The sequence below is a fragment of the Aquarana catesbeiana genome, linkage group LG09 (genome assembly GCF_042186555.1).
Source record: "Aquarana catesbeiana isolate 2022-GZ linkage group LG09, ASM4218655v1, whole genome shotgun sequence".
Taxonomy (NCBI): Eukaryota; Metazoa; Chordata; class Amphibia; order Anura; family Ranidae; genus Aquarana; species Aquarana catesbeiana.
Genome location: NC_133332.1, coordinates 98,582,189 through 98,594,235, shown reverse-complemented (window position 1 = coordinate 98,594,235; position 12,047 = coordinate 98,582,189). Strand labels below are relative to the sequence as shown.

Genomic DNA, 12,047 nt, shown 5'->3' with positions numbered 1-12,047 from the left:
TCTAACAGTTATCCCTAGGTGAATTGTAACCTACATGCTCATACATGAAGTTCTGTATACTGTATCTCTGACAGATTGTAATTGTTTTTTGGTCTTGTCAATATTTGATATACATCTGTATAATTATTTGCTACATCATCAAAAAAAATAAAAAAATAACCCTACTCTCCCGGGATTCGTTAGAACCACATTTGGCTTTTATGGTTCAATAAGTTTTTATTGAGGTTTTCACAAGCATATAAACATATAAAAACAGGAGAATAATAAAAGTAAAGAAATAAAATTAAAAAAAGGAGGAGTGTAAACAGTGCCAGTTACCTGACATATAGTCTCCTAATAATCAAATATTTCTTTTAAGTGTTGAAATAGTGCAATCATATATAAGTGCAAGGGTTATTATAAATATTTTGTTACGATAAAACCGTATAACAGGTGTATATTGATATATATGCATTAACTGCCCTATGTGGGGGTGCCCCTTTGGGAGCCTGCTGCACCCCTGGACACAGGGAGTCTGGGGTAACCAACGTATATATAGGTTTTCAAAAGTGTGGTTAGTACCAGGTTTTTAGATCTCTATTTCGTAGAAGATCCTATAATTATATTGCATCAAGAAAGATATATTGGAGACTCAGAAAAGAACGAAAAGGAGAGACAGAATAGGTGAAAGCGAAATAGGTATAGAATAGAAGAATAGTAGAAGGGGGGAAGGGGGGGAGGGGTGGTGGGACAGCGAGCCTCAGTCCAAATATGAGGTCTTCATTTTAAGGGAAAGGTATGATGTGTTTGGCTTGTACAACTCCTAAGTGGAGTTCTTAGCCGAGAGCCTTTGTTTGAGTTTGTCTGAGGTAGAGTAATTCCTCCAGATACCCCAGACAAAAGAGAACTTGGCATATTTATCTAGGGCTTTGGCCTGCATTTCGTCCATTAACATGTAATTATTTACTTCCCCGACCCACTCAATTAGGGTGGGGGGTGTAGTGGTTTTCCAATGTCTGGGTATGAGTTGTCTACCCGCACTAACAAAGAATTTCAAAAGGCCGTTTTTTTGCGATTTGATTGTCCCTGGAAGAATGGATAGGAGGGCAATAGAGGGCGATGGTAGTAGTGGTTTGTCATAAATGTCTGAATAAATCTGAAAAATTTGGGTCCAGAATTGGAGAAGAACATCACACCAGATATGTATATAAGTACCTTCCATTGTGTTGCATCTCCAGCATCTGTCTGTGTTAGATGGGAACATGATCCTGAGAGTGGTTGGGACCCTGTACCACCTCGACAACAATTTATAGTTTTTCTCTTGTGTATAGCATGATACGGAGGTTTTGTTTGTGAAGAGGAAGGCTTTCCCCCATTCCGCCTCGGTTATATCTTTCCCGACCTCCACTGACCATTTAGAGGTATAGCTAGGTAGGGCTTCATAGGTATGGTGTATAATTGATTTATATATCAGTGATAAGGTGTGACGTGGAGTTTCAGAGAGGGTGCATAGTTGTTCGAACCCGGTCAAGGGTCTATGAGTTTGTCTAGAGTCGTGCAGTGTCTTGCAATAGGAATTTAGGTGTCTACGAGTGAGCCGTGTCGTCTTGGAGGTAACGTCTGTTGAGGTGGTTATGAATGTGCCCAGGGTGTGATCAACGAATTGGTGTGCAGTGGGCCATGAGTCTCTGTTGTAAGTGTCTAATGAGTGGGTTGAATGTCCTTCTGGGAGATTTGGATTGTCGAATAAGGGGGTGAGGGGGCTTGGTTCCGAGGATAATAAGTGGGTGTCTCTTTTGCGGTACCAAATTGTCAGGGCATCTCTGGTGAGGGGGGACAATGTTGATAAGGATTTGTATGTCTTGTCATGGCCCCAAAGAAGCGCTCGTAGGTCATATATGGATAGATCTTGTTCTATAGTCGTGGCAGCTTTGATCATAGGACGGGGGAACAACTCAAGGATACGAGATAAGATTACTGACGTATGGTATGTTTCAAAGTCAGGTAGGCCTAAACCTCCCTTCGTGATAGGAGAGCATAAGAGTTTGTGTTTCAATCTTGGGTGGCTGCCCCTCCAGACAAATTTGATTGCCAGAGAGCGGAGGATATGGAGATACGAAGAGGGGAGGACTATGGGTAGGGCTTGAAATAGGTATAACAGCTTGGGAAGTATATCCATCTTTAATGTGTTGATACGTCCTATCCAGGATAAAGGTAGATCCATCCGCTCTTCTGTCAACTTTCTAAGTTTTTGAAGTAAAGGGGTGAAATTCAGGGGGTATATGTCAGAGGTTTGCTTAGGTATGGCTGTGCCTAGATAAGAGATAGAGTTAGGTCTCCATTGAAATGAAAAGTTGGATTTAAGGGAGGAGAGAGTACCGTGTGATAATGAAACACATTTGGCTTTTATTACAGCTGCTTGTTTTTGGAAATTGCACATCAGCTTTGCACATCTGTGGCTGAAATTTTTGTTCATTCTTAGCAAAATCATTCTACCCGTCAGGCTGAATAGGAGCTGATGGTGAACAATTTCCAAGTTTTGCCACAGATTTGCGATTGGATTGAGGTCTGGGATTTGAGTTGACTATTATAAGACATTCAGGTTCTAAGCTTTAAACCACTTTGATTTTCAAACTTGTTTAGGGTCTGTGACAAAATAAAGCATATAAGCCACTAGATCAATTTGAAAGCCAGGAACTTAGAATTTTTTAGAAGACGTCAGCAGTGGCAACCTATATGTTCCCTCAGTTTACTTTAATACTAATTCTGCTTTTGCTCAGTAACGTACATCTTGGCATGACTGTGGACTTGTCCTTGGAGAGTCACTCTCTTTCCATCTGAGATCCCCCCAAGTATGGCACTCTGGAAGGGAACAACCTGCAAAAGAGGAGGAGAGGTGTCAAAACAATCAATTCAATTTACAACATTTCAAATAAAATATGTTTACAGATCCAGGGCTGCGACAAGGGGTGGGCGAGGGGGAAACTGCCCTGGGCACTGTGGTATCATGTGAGGTGGGGGGCACCACAAGGAGTTTGGGGCTAGGGGATTTGTGTTGGGAGGGGGGATTTGGGGGGCGGCAGGGGATAAGAATTGTTCTAGGAGGGGAATTTGGGGTGGTGTGCTAGGAGTGGTGATTTGAGAGGATTTGTGTTGGGAGTAGGGTTGCCAAACCTCATCCCTTTAAACCCGAACACATATGTAATACACAGGTTCTGAGGCTAATTTATTGCAGGTAAGGCACTGAGTTTATTTACCACCTCAATCAGCCACGGAACCCGTGTAATTAATATGTGTTCCGTTTTAAAGGGACTCACCCGGGGGGGGGGTTGTGCTAGGAGGGGAGATTTTGGTGGGTTTGTGCTGGAAAAGGTAATATGGTAGAGGGGAGGGGATTTGTGCTAGAAGGGATGATTGGGGGGTATTTGTGCTGGAAGAGAGAGGGGCAGCACTAGAAGCCAATCAGGCATACAAAAGGTGCATGCTGACAGAAGGACATCATGGTGGGCAGAATGCTGACCTAATTTTTCTGTTTCTGCTCATTTACTGTCCAATCATAGGCTGTAGTAAGTAAGATAACTTGTACTGCTGTGCTTGAATATTTACTTGGTGGATGCCTCCCATGTAGTGGACAGTTTCATGCCGGTTATGATTAACATTCGTCCCTTGTTTTCCGGGGACAGTCCCTGTTTTGACAGGTCTGTTCCCAAATAACAAGCATCCATGGGATTGTCACCAGCCACCCAGTGGTGCAGCGAAACATTGCACTGTGCAGGTGCCAACTGGACTTTTCTTTCCTAACCTTTAGACTTCAAAAGCCAGACAGGGAAAGCCATTACATGCTCTGTGTGTTCTGTAATCCTGACCTATGCACTCTGTGCATTATGCACTCCTTGACCAATAGCAGAGTAGGCTTGGGTTTTAGTTGGTCCCGCTCCTTTAACCACTTGACCGCTGGAAGATTTACCCCCTTGACCAGGCCATTTTTTGCGATACGGCACTGCATTATGTTAACTGACCATTTCGCAGTCGTGCGACCCTGTACCCAAATAAAATGTATGACTTCCTCTTCCCACAAAAAGAGCTTCTTTTGGTGGTATTTTATCACCACTGCGCTTTTTATTTTGTGCGCTATTAAAAAGACCACCAATTTTGAAAAACAAACAATATTTTTTACTTTTTGCTATGAAACACATCCAATAAAAAAATGAAAAAATAAATACATTTCTTAATCAATTTAGGGCAATATGTATTCTGCTACATATTTTTGGTAAAAACAATTCCCAATAAGTGTATATTGATTGGTTTGTGCAAAAGTTATAGTGTCTTCAAACTATGGGATTTTTTTTTTTTTTTACTAGTAATGGCGACTTATAGCGGGACTGCGATATTGCGGTGAACAGTCGGACACTAACTGACACTTTTGACACTTTTTGGGAACCAGTGACATGAATACAGTGATCAGTGCTAAAAACATATACTGTCACTGCACTAATGACACTGGCTAAGAAGGGGTTACCATCAGGGGCAATCGAAGGGTTAATTGCTTAGCCAGTGCTTGTGTACTGTGGAAGGTGTTTTTACTAGGGGAAGGCATGGATCCATGCCTTCCTTACTGACAGAACGGCGATCTGCCTTGTTTACATAGGTATATCACTGTTCTGGCTCTCTGCCTGACCCTCCCTCTCTGATTGGCAGGGTCCTGGCAAACATCGAGTCCATGGTACCTGCAGAGCAGCTTCCGCTGTGTCTAATCACAATGGGAGCGGGTCGCCGGTGGCGCATATGCATGGCCCAGACCCTGAAGTGCCGCCCTACCACAGTATATGTGCGGTGGGCCCTCGGAAAGTGGTTAAGCCCCTCCCACTGCTAAAGCATTTTGGTCACACCCAAAATTCGCACATGCTCCACATTTTTTTTCTACTCGTGGTGCCCAAGGCATTTGGTCTTTGTACCTTGCATGTCTGACTCTTACCAAAAGCCTGTGACCCATTGTTTAGTTTTCAGGGCATGTTAAAAATGAGGGCATGATTTTGTAGGTGTGACTACAAATGGGGTGTGGTTTGTGGGTGTGGTTGGACATTGTCAATAGGGTGCTCCCAGGTTTTATTTTAAAAATGTGGCAACCTTACTGCAGGTAGGCCTAAGAATGGCAGTTTTTCTGAGCATTGTTCCTGTAACACAATAGTTAAAGGGGTATTAAATAAAAAAAAAATAAAATATAATACACCGAGCAAAAATATAAAAACGCAACACTTTTGTGTTTGCCCCTATTTATCATAAGCTAAACTTAAAGATCTACAACTTTTTCTATGTACACAAAAGGCCTATTTCTCTCAAATATTATTCACAAATCTGTCTAAGCCCTGGTTCACATTGATGCTTCTTTAAAATTGCGCCCACTTCCCTTGAAGTAGCACAATTTTAAAGTAGCAGGTCAGCGTGATTTCAGGTGCTACTTGATAGACATCTGTGTGGCTTCATGCACAGATGTCTATTGAAGTCGCACCTGAAATCGGCAAAAGTAGCGCAGGAACTACTTTTGCAAATCCGTGTGGTGCTGCAAAATCAGTGTCGCACCGATTGGAACAGTGCCATTGCCTCCAATAGGCTGCGACTTGTCATGCGATTTGATCTCTCAAATCGCATGACAAATCGCTCCAATGTGAACCTAGGCTAAATCTGTGTTAGTGAGCACTTCTCCTTTGCAGAGATAATCCATCCACCTCACAGGTGTGGCATATCCAAATGCTGATTAGACAGCATGATTTTTGCACAGTAAGGATGAGCTCGGGCGTGTTCGCACAGCCCACGTGCAGAGCCCACCAAGAAGTCGGCATGGCGCTGCGCTAATCACAGGCAGTGAGACATTTTCCCGATGTGCGGCTGCAGAGATCGGGAAAATGTCTCACTGCCTGTGATTAGCGCAGCGCCGTGAGACTTCCTGGCGGGCTCCGCACGTGGGCTGTGCGAACACGCCCGAGCTCATCCTTATTGCACAGGTGTGCCTTAGACTGGCCACAATAAAAGGCCACTCTAAAATGTGCAGTTTTATCACACAGCACAATGCCACAGATATCGCAAGTTTTGAGGAAGCGTGCAATTGGCATGCTGACTGCAGGAATGTCTACCAGAGCTGTTGCCCTTGAATTGAACTTTCATTTCTCTACCATAAGCCATCTCAAAAGGCGTTTCAGAGAATTTGGCAGTACATCCAACCGGCCTCACAACCGCAGACCACGTGTAACCACACCAGCCCAGGACCTCCACATCCAGCATCTTCACCTCCAAGATCATCTGAGACCAGCCGGACAGCTCCTGCAACAATTAGTTTGCATAACCAAAGAATTTCTGCACAAACTATCAGAAACCGTCTCAGGGAAGCTCATATGCATGTTCATCGTCCTCATCGGGGTCTCGACCTGACTGCAGTTCGTCGTCCTAACCGACTTGAGTGGGCAAATGCTCACATTCGATGGTGTCTGGCACTTTGGAGAGGTGTTCTCTTTACAGATGAATCCCAGTTTTCATTGTACAGAGCAGATGGCAGACGGCGTGTATGGCATTGTGTGGGTGAGCGGTTTGCTGATGTCAACATTGTGGATGGAGTGGCCCATGGTGGCGGTGGGGTTATGGTATGGGCAGGCTTATGCTATGGACAACGAACACAGGTGCATTTTATTGATGAGGCCCATTGTTGTGCCATTCATCCACGACCATCACCTCATGTTGCAGCATGATAATGCACGGTCCCACGTTGCAAGGATCTGTACACAATTCCTGGAAGCTGAAAACATCCCAGTTCTTGCATGACCAGCATACACACCGGACATGTTACCCATTGAGCATGTTTGGGATGCTCTGGATCGGCGTATACGACAGCGTGTTCCAGTTCCTGCCAATATCCAGCAACTTCACACAGTCATTGAAGAGGAATGGACCAACATTCCACAGGACACAATCAACAACCTGATCAATTCTATGCGAAGGAGATGTGCTGGACTGTGTGAGGCAAATGGTGGTCACACCCAATACTGACTGGTTTTCGGACCCCCCCAATACAGTAAAGCTACTTTCACACTGAGGCGCTAAAAATAGCGCCTATATAGCACCTGTAAAGAGCCTCTCCTGTCTCTCCAGCGTGAAAACCGAGCGCTTTCACACTGGAGCGGTGCGCTTGCAGAGCGGTAAAAATAGTCCTGCAAGCCGCATCTTTGCAGCGCTGTAGGATACACTAAATACACTGTATACACCGCTCCTAAAGCACCCCTGCACATTGAAAACAATGAGGCAGCCCCACCAAAGCGCCGCTTTAACCCTTTTTCGGGCGCTAAAACATGGGTAAAGCGGCGCTAAAAATATCGCCGCTTTACCACTGACGCCCGGTGTGAAAGTAGCCTAAAACTGCACATTTTAGAGTGGCCTTTTACTGTGGCCAGCCTAATTCCGCGTACACACGGGCGGACTTTTCGACTGGATAAGTCCGACGGACTTTCCAACGGACTTTTGCTGGACTTCAGACGGACTTTTGAATGAACGGACTTGCCCACACACGATCACACCAAAGTCCGACGGATTAGTACGTGATGACATACGACCGGACTAAAATAAGGAAGTTGATAGCCAGTAGCCAATAGCTGCCCAAGCGTGGGTTATTGTCCAACGGACTAGCATACAGATGAGCAGACTTTTCGACCGGACTCGAGTCTGTCGGAAAGATTTGAAACATGTTCTAAATCTAAAGTCCGTCAGATTTTCGACCGAAAAAGTCCGTTGCAGGTCCAATGGGGCCCACACACGGTCGGATTGTGCACCGGATTAGGTCCGTTGGACCAGTCCAATTGAAAAGTCCGCTCGTGTGTAAGCGGCATAAGGCACACCTGTGCAATAATCATGCTGTCTAATCAGCATCTTGATATGCCACACCTGTGAGGTGGATGGATTATCCCTGCAAAGGAGAAGTGCTCACTAACACAGATTTAGACAGATTTGTGAACAATATTTGAGAGAATTAGGCCTTTTGTGTACATAGAAAAAGTTGTAGATCTTTGAGCTCAGCTTATGATAAATGGGGTCAAACACAAAAGTGTTGCGTTTATAATTTTGCTCAGTGTATATTGCAGTATATTAACCATTAGATGTGGTGGCTGCATTAGTGTTCTTTTTTAGGCTTTTCCCCCTCTGTTTTAACCTGGTGATCTGGCCAGTAACAATCCTCCTGTATTAGAGTGCCCCCACTCTGGATGAAGGAGCACAGGGGGGGGCACCTTTGGACAGCAGCATTGTCAGTAAGGGGGCAAGGGGAGTGTTAGATGTACTAGCAGATTTAAATACACTAACAAATTGAAGCCAAACTCCAGTTAAAATGTTATAAGCAGTTACAGCAACAGTTTTTTTTTTTGGGGGGGGGATAAGGTTTTTACATGAATAAATAAAAGCTGATCATTGTAAGTAACCCGCCAGTTGTAAGTGGTTTGTCCAACCATCTTGCTGCTACAGTTGCAGGACATTTTGTTCTGTTGAAAAACAACAGACTTACTGGCAGAATCACCAGATTAAAAGAAAGAAAGCCTAAAACCAAAAACGAATGTGACCATTACATCTAAGAATTGGTAAGCTGCAAAATATGTAATGTTTTCTTTTGGGTTTTGTATTGAAAAAGTATATATCCTGTTTAGTATAGAAAAAAAAAGAAGAAGGAAGAGGGGGTTGGGTTGCTGAGCGCTGAGCAGTCCAGCTAGGGCTTCGGCCGCTTTTTCACAATTAACTGTTAAGTTATCAGTTTGGGCACCGAAAGACCAAAGAGGATATGGGAACAAAATCTAAGATAAAAGAAAACAAAATAAAAGTAAAATATAGAATACAAACACACAATACGAGATAATAAAAACATTGTGAAGAGAATGGAAAAAGATAAACTTAACGTACACCCCCCAACCGCAGGAACAGAAGTCATGTACAGGGTACAGCTGACTAGAGAGTGAAAATAGCAAAAAGGGAACAATGAATACAAACTTCCTCAACAGGAACAGATTCTGAAGCGGCCAGGTCTCCAATATACTGAGAATATTTGTATGGACATTTGTTCAGAAATTAACTAGTGTATGGCCAGCTTAACACTCCTCCACCTAAAAAAAATGTTTTATATGCAAAACTTCACCCAAAAGAAGTTCTGCTTGTTTGCACCCCCCCCCCCCCTTTACCAATTGGCACTAAGGATTTTCCCCCTTAATGACCAGGCCATTTTTTGCGATACGGCACTGCATTGCTTTAACTGACAATTGTCCCCACAAATAGAACTTTCTTTTGGTGGTATTTGGTGACCTCTGCTGTTTTTATCCTTTGCGCTATAAACACACGAAGAGCGACAATTTTGAAAAAAAAATCAATTTAGGCCGCTATATATTCTTCTACATATTTTTGGTTAAAAAAAAATCGCAATAGGCATATATTGATTGGTTTATGTCTAAAAATAGGGAATAGATTTATGTTTTTTCTTTTTTACTAGTACTAGTAATGATGGCAATCTGCAATTTTTAGTAGGACTGCGACATTGCGGCAGACAGATGGGACACTTTTTGGGCCCATTGGCATTTATACAGCGATCAGTGTTTACAAAGGCAGTTCCCCGTTCTACCTCTGTAATACGCGTTAGCGGGCCTCCGGCAGACATCGAGTCTACCCGACCCGCGGGCACACTCCGCCTGCGAGCCGCCGTACAGCTACGGCGATTTGCGCAGGAGAGCAGACCTGCCGCTGTATAACGACGGCGGCTGGTCGGCAAGTGGTTAAGTTCCACTTTAAAGGCATATTAAATACAGTAAAACCTTGGTTTGAGAGTAACTTTTTTTGAGAGCGTTTTGCAAGACAAGCAACATTTTTTAATAAATTTTGACTTGATATACAAGCGATAATAACCCTCTGTGTATAGCTTGTTGTTAAGGAGAGAGCCGGGAAGCTGGCTGCCACATCCTTAACAACCGATGAGTCATCAGCTGTCAGCAGGCTTCTCCACTGACAGCTGAATGTAAAAACAAGCATTGACAGCAATAAAAATATTTGCAAAGAAATAGCGTGGATCCCCCTAATCCATTTTGAGGGGAACCCCACGCCAAAGTTGAAAAAAAAAGGCATATCCCCCCCAAAATCTAGACCCTTTTCTGAGCATGCAGCCCAGCAGGTCAGAAAAGAGAGGGGATGAGCGAGCACCCCCCCCCAACCATACCACATGACTACCCCCCCCAAAGCACCTTGTCCCCATGTTGAAGGGGATAAGGGCCTCCTCCCCACAACCCTGGATGCTGGTTGTGGGGGTCTGCGTGTGGGGGGATTATTCAGAATCTGGAAGCCCCCCACTCACTCACCTAAAAAAGTGTAAAAAGTGAATAAAGACACTACAAGAGTTTTTCGTTAAAATAAATTACAACATTGTCATGTAAACAAATCCTGGGCTCACAATGATGCAAACACTCACACAGCAGTAACTAACCACATAGTAACTATAAATCCCAATCCCGTGGGATGAGGCAATGGCTGATAATAGTTGGTCTCACTTGAGAAACCACCATAAGTTACTATAGAGCTCATCTCTAATGAGAAAATAATAGACTCTATCACTCCTGGTATTCACCAGCCAGTCCACTACTTGGCCGGCAACCATGATGCATATACAAACATGTATGTAGGCTTGGGTTTGAGCGCTCTAGTAGTGGACTGGCTGGTGAACGCCAGGAGTGATAGTTCTAGTATTTTCTTATTAGAGATGAGCTCTTCTATACTCAGTAACTTATGGTGGTTACTCCTGCGAGACCAACTATTCTCAGGCTCAGCCATTGCCTCATCCCACTGTGGGATTTATTATAGTTACTATAGTGTTGTGTGTTTGCGTCATTGTGAGCCCGTGCTTCGTTTGTTTACATGACTACGTTGTCATTTATTGTAATGTTGAGAGGTGGAGATTATTTTGTTTTGTTCATTGATTTATTCCATAATTTCTAATAAAGTGATCTCATTGGGTAATATCGCACTTGTCCTCATTTAAAACTGCTTTCTCTGGTGGGCTCTTTTTTTGGCTCCCAATCCCTTTTGTGACAAGGGATGGTAACACATCATTGTGTAGCAATTGAGGTAGGAGTGCATAGCTACACATTAGTGTGTAGTGAGTGCCTAAAGATTCATCTTCACAATTTGTTAGCCCAAACGATTGGTCATTCTACGAAAAAGGAATAAGGAAATAGAACAGGAATGGGGAGGAAGAGAGGGGGGGGGGGAGGGGGGGTTGTGCAATCCAGGGACGCTGGCTTGTTCGACCAATGAGCAACAAAAATGTAGCTTATGTTCCTAAAGGACTAGCAATTGTCACTCAAAATCTCTTGATAATTAACAATCGACCCAAGGCTTTCAGATTCTTGTCAACTTGTCTATGGTGCCTGACGATTTAACTATTAGATTTTCTTTAAAGAATGTCCTACAGAGTCTGGATTTGACTTCCATTATGGAGAGAATGTTAAGCTGACCATACATGGATTGAACTTCTGCCAGTTCAGCAGGAATCATCCAAATTTCGATCCATGTATGGGCTAGCTGAATGTGTGTGGATTGTGGAATCTGTTTTTTTTTTTTTTTTTTCGTTTAACCTTTCGTTGCAGGTAGATAATGGATTCCAAGCAGAAGTAACACACTGTCATTGAGTTCCTGACAATGGAGAGGTGCAAGCTGTCCCACTTCCACAGAAGGCTTCAGAATGTTTACAGAGATGACACCATTGCCAAGAGTCCCCAATGACAAGACGTTGTTGTCAGTGGTGTCATCTCTGTAATCATTTTGTAGCCTTGTGTGGATGTCGGCACCCCTCCTCAACAGATCAATGACATCATGTTTCTTCTGTTGGAATCCATTATTTACCTAAATAATCTTTAGTGCCTAGAGATTCCATTTCACAATTTGTTAGGCCAAACAAGTGGTAATTCACAGTTTCTGTGTCCCCCTGTCTGTGATGACCACGATAATCATGGCTGCTGAGCCCCGATTACTCTGGTCAGTTTACGTGCCTCCGTCATCTGCTGCTC

The 12,047-nt window shown here is 43.6% G+C and overlaps 1 protein-coding gene across 4 annotated transcripts in view; it reads right to left on the bottom strand.

Moving 5' to 3' along the window:
* The window catches only part of LOC141107952 (galectin-9-like), a 124,756-nt gene that overhangs the window by 48,518 nt on the left and 64,191 nt on the right, over positions 1-12,047 (bottom strand). For all 4 annotated transcript variants that reach the window (XM_073599052.1, XM_073599049.1, XM_073599050.1 and 1 more), the window contains one exon: positions 2,768-2,856. In XM_073599052.1, the coding sequence (XP_073455153.1) occupies positions 2,768-2,856 (89 nt within the window). The remainder of the gene's footprint in view (positions 1-2,767; positions 2,857-12,047) is intronic.